This window comes from Aquarana catesbeiana, linkage group LG02, assembly GCF_042186555.1.
Source record: "Aquarana catesbeiana isolate 2022-GZ linkage group LG02, ASM4218655v1, whole genome shotgun sequence".
NCBI lineage: Eukaryota > Metazoa > Chordata > Amphibia > Anura > Ranidae > Aquarana > Aquarana catesbeiana.
This window is the reverse complement of record NC_133325.1, coordinates 37,911,523-37,922,989: the sequence shown is the minus strand read 5'-3', so window position 1 is coordinate 37,922,989 and position 11,467 is coordinate 37,911,523. Positions and strand designations below refer to the sequence as shown.

The window sequence follows — 11,467 nt, the reverse complement described above, 5'->3', positions numbered from 1 at the left end:
GCCAGCAGCATTGAAAGCTATAAGCTGCAAGTGCTGGGGTAAGAATTTTCACACACAGTTACAGTGGGGGGGGGGGTTATATTATTTGGGAGGGGGGTTCTGGGGCCAGCTGCAGCACAAAATTTCAACTTTATGCATAAAATGCATTAAGGTGAAAAACCTGGAGAATTTACAACCCCTTTTAACCGCTTGCCAACCGGCTCATGCCGATATACGTTGGCAGAAGGGCATGCACAGGCTGATTAACGTACCTGTACGTTGCCCTTTAAGAAGCGGTTTGCGGTTGCGCGAACCTGCCGCGACCACCGTGAGTGTGATCGCGGCTCCCGCTGACTCGATGTCTGCGGGGATACCCGCGATCGTCTCACGGAGAGGAAGGACGGGGAAACGCTGATGTAAACAAGCATTTCCCCGTTCTGCCTAGTGACAGGTCACTGATCAGCGCTCCCTGTAATCTGGAGAGGTGATCAGTGTCGTGTCACACATAGCCCCTCCTCCCCACAGTTAGAATCACTCCCCTAGTACACACTTAACCCCTTCACTGCCCCTATTGGTTAACCCCTTCACTGCCAGTCACCTTTACACAGTAATCAATGCATTTTTAATCGCACTGATCGCCGTATAAATGTGAATGGTCCCAAAATCGCGCCAAAAGTGTCCGATCTGTCCACCATAATGTCGCAGTCACGATAAAAAAAAAAAAAAAAAAAAAAAAAAAATCGCTGATCGCCATTACTAGTAGAAAAAAAAAAAAAAATTATAAAAATGCCATAAAACTGTCCCCTATTTTGTAGACGCTATAACTTTTGCACAAACCAAATAAACGCTTAATGCAATTTTTTTTACCAAAAATATGTAGAACAATACATATCGGCCTAAACTGAGGGAAAAAAAAAAAAAAAAAAGTTTTTTTTTTATATATTTTTTTGGGGATATTTATTATAGCAAAAAAGTAAAAAATATTGCGTTTTTTTAAAAATTGTCACTATTTTTTTTTGTTTATAGCACAAGAAATAAAAACCACAGAGGTGATCAAATACCACCAAAAGAAAGCTCTATTTGTGGGGAAAAAAGGACGTCAATTTTGCTTGGGAGCCACATCGCACGACCGCGCAATTGTCATTGGGGGGAGGTTCGTGCCATCTGAGCATTTTATGGCCTTCAAAACTGTGATAGGCAGTGAGGAGTGAAATCAAAAATTTACGCCCTTAGAAATCCTGAAGGCGGTGATTGGTTACAAAGTTACATAGTTAGTCAGGTTGAAAAAAGACACAAGTCCATCTAGTTCAACCTTACTAACGGGACCCTGTACACAGCTAGGCTCACAAAAAGTCCCACACATGTGGTATCCCCGTACTCAGGAGAAGCAGCTGAATGTATTTTGGGGTGCAATTCCACATATGCCCTTGGCCTGTGTGAGCAATATATCATTTAGTGACAACTTTTTGTAAATTTTTTTTTTTTTTTTGTCATTATTCAATCACTTGGGACAAAAAAATTAATATTCAATGGGCTCAACATGCCTCTCAGCAATTTCCTTGGGGTGTCTACTTTCCAAAATGGGGTCATTTGGGGGGGTTTTGTACTGCCCTGCCATTTTAGCACCTCAAGAAATGACATAGGCAGTCATAAACTAAAAGCTGTGTAAATTCCAGAAAATGTACCCTAGCTTGTAGGCGCTATAACTTTTGCGCAAACCAATAAATATACGCTTATTGACATTTTTTTTTTTTACCAAAGACATGTGGCCGAATACATTTTGGACTAAATGTATGACTAAAATTGAGTTTATTGGATTTTTTTTATATCAAAAAGTAGAAAATATCATTTTTTTTCAAAATTCTGTCTTTTTCCGTTTCTTGAGCAAAAAATAAAAACCGCAGAGGTGATCAAATACCATCAAAAGAAAGCTCTATTTGTGGGAAGAAAGGGACGCAAATTTCGTTTGGGTACAGCATTGCATGACCGCGCAATTAGCAGTTAAAGCGACGCAGTGCCAAATTGTAAAAAGTCCTCTGGTCAGGAAGGGGGTAAATCCTTTCAGGGTTGCAGTGGTTAAAGCGACGCAGTGCCGAAACGCAAAAAGTGCTCTGGTCAGCCAAATGGTCTGGGGCTTAAGTGGTTAAAGTTGCAGCCACTTCAAAGTAGTTCATGCACTACTTTGGTCTGACTATCATGCAACTGGAGGGCCATGGACTTCAATATTAACCCTCAGAAGTTGCATGAAAGTTTTACCTGAAATATTATACAATGCAACAGTTGTCCATTATCACTGGTTAAAGCCAGTCGTATCCAAGTTGTACCCACCCAAAGTTGCGTCAAAGTTGCACTCCAAAGTCCGGGTAACTTTGGAGTCGTACAAGTGTGAATGAAGCCTTAGTGGGATTCACTAAAACGGGTACAGAATCTGGTGCAGCTGTGCATAGTAACCAGCTTCTAACTTCAGCTTGTTCAATGAAGCTTTGCTAATAAAACCTGGAAGTGGATTGGTTACTATGCACAGCTGCACCAGATTCTGTGTGCATCAGATTTAGTAAATCTCCCCCTTTGAGTTGCTGAGCTGGAACAAGTATTTCCATGGCAGCCTCCATACTGTTCTCATGGTACAAGTTGGTTGACTGTTTTCTAAATTAATAACAGGTTTACCCTTTTAGTGATGGTGCAGTTTGAATAAGCTTATACTCTAAACCCAAGGTGCCTTATCTGCATCCTTTGGTACATATTGGGTGGCCCTCCAGGCCCCTGAAGGTAGTAATCTGTGTTTTGGTGCTTCCTCAAGCCAGTTCCTCTGATCTTTTTTTTATGGATCCTGCTAAGGAGAAGTATTCAATGTGCCACAAGTAATTTTTAAAGGGCCTTTAAAAGGCAGTGGTTCTCAACCTCAGTCCTCAAGTACCCCCCCCCCCAACAGGCCATGTTTTGGGAATTTCTCTTAGATAAAATAGCTGTCCAAAATACCAAGCCATTGACTCAGATTTAAAGCATCTGTGCAAGATTAAGGAAAACCTGCAAACATGGCCTGTTGGGGGTACTTGAGGACGGAGGTTGAGAACCACTGCTTTAGGGGGTACAAAGCCTTGGTTTGCAACAGCAGTGATCTCTAGTCACTAGCAGTCTCATGTAGAGTGAAGCATATCCCCATTCTCAACTACTCTGCAGTACGTCTGCAGTCTCTGACCATCTCCAGTAGTACGTTTGCAGTCTCTGGCCATCTCCTGTACTAGGTCTGCAGTCTCTGGCCATCTCCTGCACTAGGTCTGCAGTCTCTGGCCATCTCCTGTACTAGGTCTGCAGTCTCTGGCCATCTCATGTAGCATGTGTACGTTCTCTGTCCATCTCTGCAGTCTCTGGCCATCTCCTGTACTAGGTCTGCAGTCTCTGGCCATCTCCTGTACTAGGTCTGCAGTCTCTGGCCATCTCCTGTACTAGGTCTGCAGTCTCTGGCCATCTCCTGTACTAGGTCTGCAGTCTCTGGCCATCTCATGTAGTATGTGTACGTTCTCTGGCCATCTCCTGTTGCCTGTGCCGTATTCAGCAGCTTTCTATAGCATTACAATTATTGAAACTTATATGTGAGACTTTGGCAATGTCAGGGACCACACTAAAGACCCTCTACCATCAAGTAGAGGTGAATTAAAAAAAAAAAAAAAAAAATTGAATATCAAAAAGTTTATTTATTTCAGTAATTCAATTAAAAAAATGGAACTCATTATAGATTAATTACACACAGAGTGATAGATTTAAGCCATTCTGGGGGGAGGTTCACTAGGAGTGGACTACGGCTGGTGTCAGTGCTTCAAGAGCCACCAGACAGACGTACCCAGGACATGGGCTACAAATACAACTGTCACATTCCTTGTGTCAAGCCACTCCTGAACCAGACACAACATCAGAAGCGTCTTACCTGGGCTAGGGAGAAGGACTGGACTGTTGCTCAGTGGTCCAAAGTCCTCTTTTCGGCCGAAAGTAAATTTTGCATTTCATTTGGAAACGAAGGTCCCAGAGTCTGGAGGTAGAGCGGAGCAGAACAGAATCCAAGTTGCATGAGGTTGAGTGTGAAGTTTACACAGTCAGTGATGATTTGGGGAGCCATGTCATCTGCTGGTGTTTTATCAAGTCCAAAGTCAGCGCAGCCCTCGACCAGCAAATTCCAGAGCACTTCATGCCTCCCTCGGCTGACCAGCTTTATGGAGATGCCGATTTCATTTTCCAACAGGACTTGGCACCTGCGCACACTGCCAAAAGTACCAATACCTGGTTTAATAATCATGGTATCACTGTGCTTGATTGGCCAGTAAACTTGCCTGACCTAAACTCCATAGAGAATCTGTGGGGTATTGTCAAGAGGAAGATGAGAGACACCAGACCCAACAATACAGATGAGCTGAAGGCCGCTAGTAAAAGCAACCTGGGCTTCCATAACACCTCAGCAGTGCCACAGACTGATCGCCTCCATGCCACATTCATGCACTGAATTTGGGGTTTTCACTAGCTGCAAGCCAAGGGTCTCAACTTGGCGCCCGCCAGCTGTTGCGAAACTACAAGTCCCATCATGCCTCTGCCTGTGGGAGTCAGGCTTGTAACTGTCAGCCTTGCAATGCCTCATGGGACTTTTGCAACAGCTGGAGGGCCGCCAGTTTGAGACCTCTGCTGTAAGCCACAATCAAAATTAAAAGAAAGAAATCCTTGAAATATATCACTCTGTGTGTAACATATTTATATAAAATACGAGTTTCACTTTTTGAACTGAATTACTGAAATAAATTAACTTTTTGTAGATATTCAAATTTTTTCAGATGCACCTGTATAAGTTGACCATTGCTGCTCTAAAACATTCTCCGATTGGATGACACTTTGAAAGAAACAAATAAATGAAATAATGAAATCATGTCACACACAGACAAACGAAGTCAGATTTAACATTTATTATCACACATTGCTCCCCCCAATCACAAAGTATATTTGTACGCATTTTATTGTGGTCTCTTTCCCCTGCGAACGCCAAACTAACTTCTCCCCAGCTTACTTGTGTTCCATTTTTATTATGTCCATAAATAAAAGTATACATTCATTAAACAGAAAAAAAAAAAAATATCCAGCCATAAAGTATATCTGCTGTGAAGTCGGGTCAACTGACTGATGTCAACAAGCTTTCAGCATGAAATTCAGCCATTTCTGAATTACAGCAAGGGAGGAAATGTAAACATATTAAATAACAGTAAATGACCAAAGGAGTGAACTAGTTTGGATCACTTATGCAGGAAACCATAAATTCAGCAATTTGTATAAACATATATATTGAAAAAAAAAAACAACTTTGATTTTCAATTCAAAGGGACTCGCACTTTCTAGTAGTGATGGAGCTTGGTACTCCTTCCTCACATACATGTTGTAGAACTACGAGGTATTGCAAGACTGACTGTTACAAGTATGTCTCCCAGAGGCATGATGGGAAGACTGGCAGTTACTCTCAGGCTCGGTTCACACATGGGCGGCACGACTTGCAGGTCGCCTCAGCGAGGCGACCTGCAAACGACTGCGGGGCGACTTGCGAGACGACTTCTGCATAGAAGTCTATGCAAGTCGCCCCAAGTCGCCCCCAAAGTAATACAGGAACCTTTTTCTAAGTCGGAGCGACTTGCGTCGCTCCAATTAGAACGGTTCCATAGCACAGAACGGGAGGCGACTTGTCAGGCGACTAGGTCGCCTGACAAATCGCCCCAGTGTGAACCGAGCCTCAGTGGCAGATGCATGATGGGAATCCACAACAGCTGGAGGGCCGCAGTTGCCTAGGCCTTTCAGTAAGTACATGGGTAAAGTAGCTAGGCAAGTCTCTCTACCAAAGTTCTGTGGAACCCTAGGGTTCTTCCGGACGTTCCCCTGAGCAGTGAGCACTGGTTTACTGATCTATCATTAACAGTGCCTGCATATTTCTGGAACCTACATCACACACACGAGAGCCATTAGCGTTAGACCAATGGAGATTTACCAATTTCCCAGGAAAAATTTGTGACACAAGTGACTATTTAGCTGTCTAAGGACCATGAATGTACCAAGACATCCATTGCAAGGGGCCACCTGTCCCACTGACCACCATTGTGAAGGAACACTACTCCCCCTGACCACCATTGTAAGGGGGCACTACTCCCCCTGACCACCATCGTAAGGGGGCACTACTCCCCCTGACCACCATCGTAAGGGGCCACTACTCCCCCTTTCCACCAATATAAGGGGACACAACTCCCCCTTTCCACCAATATAAGGGGACACAACTCCCCCTTTCCACCAATATAAGGGGACACAACTCCCCCTTTCCACCAATATAAGGGGACACAACTCCCCCTTTCCACCAATATAAGGGGACACAACTCCCCCTGACCGCCAATATAAGGGGGACACTACTTCCCCTAACCGCCAATATAAGGGGGACACTTATCCCCCTGACCGCCAATATAAGGGGGACACTACTCCCCCTGACCGCCAATATAAGGGGGACACTATTCCCCCTGACCACCAATATAAGGGGGACACTATTCCCCCTGACCACCAATATAAGGGGGGCACTACTCCCCCTGACCACCAATATAAGGGGGGCACTACTCCCCCTGACCACCAATATAAGGGGGACACTACTCCCCCTGACCACCAATATAAGGGGGACACTACTCCCCCTGACCACCAATGTAAAGAAGTTACTTACTCATGGACCTCGAACATAAACGAGCACCCCAATTTCAGGCTCAGTTCACACTAGCCCACATTGTGCGGGTGCAGGAATCGCATCTGTTCCCCAACCCAAGTCACGCTGCTCTTATGAAACACTCATTCTGAATGGCACCCCCACAGATCTCAGTCCACAGTGCGTTTGCGGGTACGGAAATCGCATGGTCAAAAAGACCATGCAGTTTCCCTACGGCCGCATTTTTAAAAAAGGTGCATGCACCTTTTTTCCTGTGGGAAAACACACACACAGTAGTCCATTCAAATGAATGGGCTGCCCGCACTAGTGTGCCTCACTGTCTGCATTTCTTCTGGTCATTATTACTGCTCGTTTAATTATTACTTAATTTTTTTTGTCATATAGGGACGGGAGGTGTTAAGCTCTGGGTGTCAAACGCGATGAGCATGCCACTTTATTTTTTCTTTTATTATTATTATTATTATTATTATATCTATAACTTACCAATCACATTACTATACAGTGAGCTATAGAAATAGTTTTTATTCAGGAGTTCCTCAAGACTTAAAATTTCTTACAGGGTTCCTCCAAGGTATAAAGTTTAGGAATGTCCGATCTACGCAATCGCCGGTTTACTTGACCATACAACTAAACTTTTCTTAAAAGTTTGTTAAGTCAAACCTTTTATTTTTTTAGTTATGAATAGAGTAATAATTGTTAAACCCCAGAGGGCCGAGTCCCTTCTTAGGTTTCAGGACTTCAACATTAATATCCCTATACCCAGCTCTGTTCCTGTCCACTTGAAGTATTCCCACAGGAGCATCCTCCATCTTATACAATAATTCCATCAGGGAGAGCAAGAAAATACTGCATTATGGCCATTAGATGGTGCTAAAAATTACAGGACATAAACACTTATAGGAATAGGGAGGTGTGGAAAACTGCAGGGACCTGGGAAGCTCTGCCACTACCAGAAAGTTTGGCGCAATTAGAACTACCATTGTGGCATTGAGATGGCAAAGCCGTTGCAGATATGTGCCCTTTAGGATACTGTAAAACATTTTTTTTTATAAGTGCCACTTTAAATTAAAGCTGAACTCCAGAAACCAGGATAGTTTAGAACATCATCTCCCTTCCCCTATCTACAACCCCCCTACCCCCCTTTTTCTTTAAATACCTTAATTTTTTTTGAGTAATTACGTTTTTATTTTGTGTGACGTGATTGGCTTAGAAAGACTTTGCCCCGGTGCTGGGGGAAGATATGGAGATGCGACGCACGTCACATCCAACATGCTTCCTATGTGGTAAACTGAATTACATTTCCCAAGATGCCAGGGGAATGCAATGAAGTGGGGGCCAATCAGAGGCTGTGGATGGCTCATGGAAGATTGCTGTTGTGGTCCTACCTTTCTAAAGAAGGGAAATGTGACATCAGCATGTCACTGCTCCCTTAGAGGAGGAGGTTATATGACCTGACCAGGAGTCATTACTCTATAGCAGGGGTCTCCAAAGTTTTCAAAAAAAGGGCCACTTTATTGTCCTTCAGACTTTAGGAGGGCCGGACTGTGGCCAGCAAGGGCAGAAAATGTCACCAGCCCAGCATCAGTGAGAATTAATATGGCCTCAGGGTTGGTGGTCAATAGGAGGATGGGTATTCCCCCTATTAGGAGAAATAGTATCCCATCATTAGTATCGCTGGAAGCTATAGTGCCCCATTGTTGGTGTCAGTGGGGAGGAATAGTGCTTCATATCAGTGGGAGGATTTGTGCCCCAAGGGCCAGTTAAAGGCCAGCAAAGGGCCCCATCTGGCCCTCGGGCCGCAGTTTGGAGACCCTTGATCTATAGGGAGATAACAGTGCCACCTGGTCACATACATCAGAACAGCCAGAGAGAGTATGGGGCATATTGGAGAGGGGGTGAAACTGAATGAAAGCATTTTAAAAACAAAAGACCAGCATTTTTCGACAAGGTAAGGAAGCATCTTTCAAATCCTCCAGGCTTGGGTTCAGCTTTAAAGCTGGACTCCGGTAAAACTAAAAGTCTTCTTTAGCAGTGTGGCTGCACCACCCACTGTAGGGGGGTTAGCTGCTCGTTTAGGTCTAGGGGACCAGGTAGACCAGTATTACTCACCTGACCCTCTGCAAGACCAGTCCCTGCAGCCTTCTATCCCCTGCGCTCCAGCAATCTGAGGTTCTCCGATGTCATCAAGACCAAGAGCCCAAAGCCCTGCACTGGGTGTGACTTAAGACACTCCACAGTGCGGGGGAAGAGTGCCATCTTCTGGGGGCTGGGGAGTCAGGTAAATAAAAGTGCTTTTACAGTCGCCTAGACAGAAAGGAACCCTTACAGTGCAGACATAGCCAACCTACAAGGGAGGACTTTAAGTTTTCCCAGAGTTGGGCTTTGAAAGCAAAGTTCACTTTTAGTAACATGTTACACGGTCCACCCGTATTTAGGATTTAATATGCTACTATACAGCACCTGCCCGCACCCCCTGATACCACCTGTGACAGCAGGCGGGGGGGTTCTGCTTCCTGCACCCACGGTCAAGATTTAAAAACAGTGCAGCTGTGCGGGGCTGCAATGGTGCCATTCAGATCTGTAAATGAATGAACTACAAGTCCTTTCTGCCCCTGTGGCAGTTCCCAATGAACTACCAGGGAGCTGATCAGCTGCAGCCGAGTAACTGTCTGCCCGTATGGAGACACAGGAAGACAGCTCTCAGCAGTGTCTGCGGGAGCATAACGTTGCACCCGCGATCTATTGCTTGCGGGTGCAATGCTCTGCAGGCTCAATTACAAAAAAATAACAAATGCACCTTTTTTTAGCTGCAAAATCATGTGCACTGAAATTATTAAGGTGAACTTATCCTTTAAGCTAAACAGCAAAAGTAGGCATCAAAAAGTACCATACCATAAGTTCGGTCTTTCTATAACCATCTTGCAGCAGCACTAGAGCCCCTCGGCACACTATGATTTTTACTGAGCAGAAAATCACCAGAGCGGAGATGTGGGGGAGCGTGCTTTAATCCAAATCTATAGAAATTCTTCAGTATTTGCATAGGTGTTTGATGGCGCTGTGAGGATTACTGAAATATAGATAGATATGGAACTTTATGGTGCCCGCCATCTGCTGTGTCACCTAGTTTAGGATGCTCCATCCAGTACTGGTACACTTTTAAGATCTTGCCATCTCTTGCTTCCCCGGACATGAGCGTCGGTCACGCAAGCTGTAACAAGGGGGTGGAGCTTATGCAAAGTTTAAATACACACCAAGATGAGGGCAGTGCCTATCCATCCTATCCTCCTTGCACCAAGTCTACTAAAGAATGAAAAGTTCATTCAAAAGGTCATATCACTTACTAAGCTGAAGAAAATATTACACAGGAATATAAAACTGTGCTGCTATTACCAAACAAAAAAAAAACAAAAAAAAAAAAACTAAAAAAAAACCAAAACTCCTTGGTGGCCGCAGCAGGCACACGTTTCGGAAGTTCGTCATCCAGCCACAATTTTACATCACCTACTCAGACCATGGGGGACCCCCACACTGTCATGACTTTCCATATAGAGGTCAGACCCCGAGGGGAAGTAAAGTAAGGACACGGAATATATGGCGGCTGGATATTGATTGGCATGTACTGACGGAGGACGCTGGCTTTGCTCGGCTGTGCTGAAGTTTGATGAACCAGGAACATCACCGTGCTTTTTTTTTTCTGGAGCTTTTTATTTACAGAAGGTTTCCCGGAGTCACACAGCGCAGGTCACTAACAGCCTGGGTACACACTGCAAGACAAACACAATACAAAACAAAAACTTATAAAACAGCTTATAAAGTGTGAGCTGGAGTTTGGCTTCACAATGTTAGTGTATCTAAATCTGCTAGCACCTCTAACACTGCTAAAAGACTGACAATGATGTTATCTAATGGTGCTCCTTCATCCACAGTGGAGACACTATAAGGAGGTGTGTTACTAGCCAGATCACAAGGGGGAAAAAAAAAACTGAAAACTAATGCAGCCACAACATCCAATGATCGGTAAGCTACAATATATTACATTTTTAGTTTTGGGATTTAATACCGCTTTAAAGTAGAACTGTGGCCAGGCTATGGATATCCAAACATGTTAAAGTAGATGTAAACCCTAACTGAATGACATCCAGCAGTTTGCTAAAGTGCTGAATATAAAACAGATGCCTTTCACCTTCTTTTATCCTGTGTTGTTTCCCAGTGCTGCTGATCTCCTGCGACCACTCCTGCACAAAATGTAGAAACTGTAATGCCCATAGCCCATCCACAGTTCTACTTTACAGGAAATGTCAAGATCATTCTGTGTTTTTTTTTTTTTTTTTAAATACACCATACATGTATTGCCCCGTACACACGGTCGGACTTTGTTCGGACATTCCGACAACAAAATCCTAGGATTTTTTTCCGACGGATGTTGGCTCAAACTTGTCTAGCATACACACGGTCACACAAAGTTGTCGGAAAATCCGATCATTCTGAACGCAGTGACGTAAAACACGTACGTCGTGGACTATAAACGGGGCAGTGGCCAATAGCTTTCATCTCTTTATTTATTCTGAGCATGCGTGGCACTTTGTCGGTCGGATTTGTGTACACACGATCGGAATTTCCGACAACGGATTTTGTTGTCGGAAAATTTTATAGCAAGCTCTCAAACTTCGTGTGTCGGAAAATCCGATGGAAAATGTGTGATGGAGCCCACACACACAAGGTCAACAAGGTCCTATCACACATTTTCCGTCGGAAAATCCGACCGTG

General features: G+C 44.2%; 1 protein-coding gene across 2 annotated transcripts in view; it reads right to left on the bottom strand.

The window, feature by feature from the left end:
- Positions 1–4,910: 4,910 nt before the first annotated feature.
- Positions 4,911–11,467, bottom strand: part of PPME1 (protein phosphatase methylesterase 1) — a 51,191-nt gene continuing 44,634 nt past the window's right edge. For both annotated transcript variants that reach the window (XM_073612801.1, XM_073612802.1), the window contains exon 15: positions 4,911–10,464. In XM_073612801.1, the coding sequence (XP_073468902.1) occupies positions 10,446–10,464 (19 nt within the window). In that variant the 3' untranslated portion in view covers positions 4,911–10,445. The remainder of the gene's footprint in view (positions 10,465–11,467) is intronic.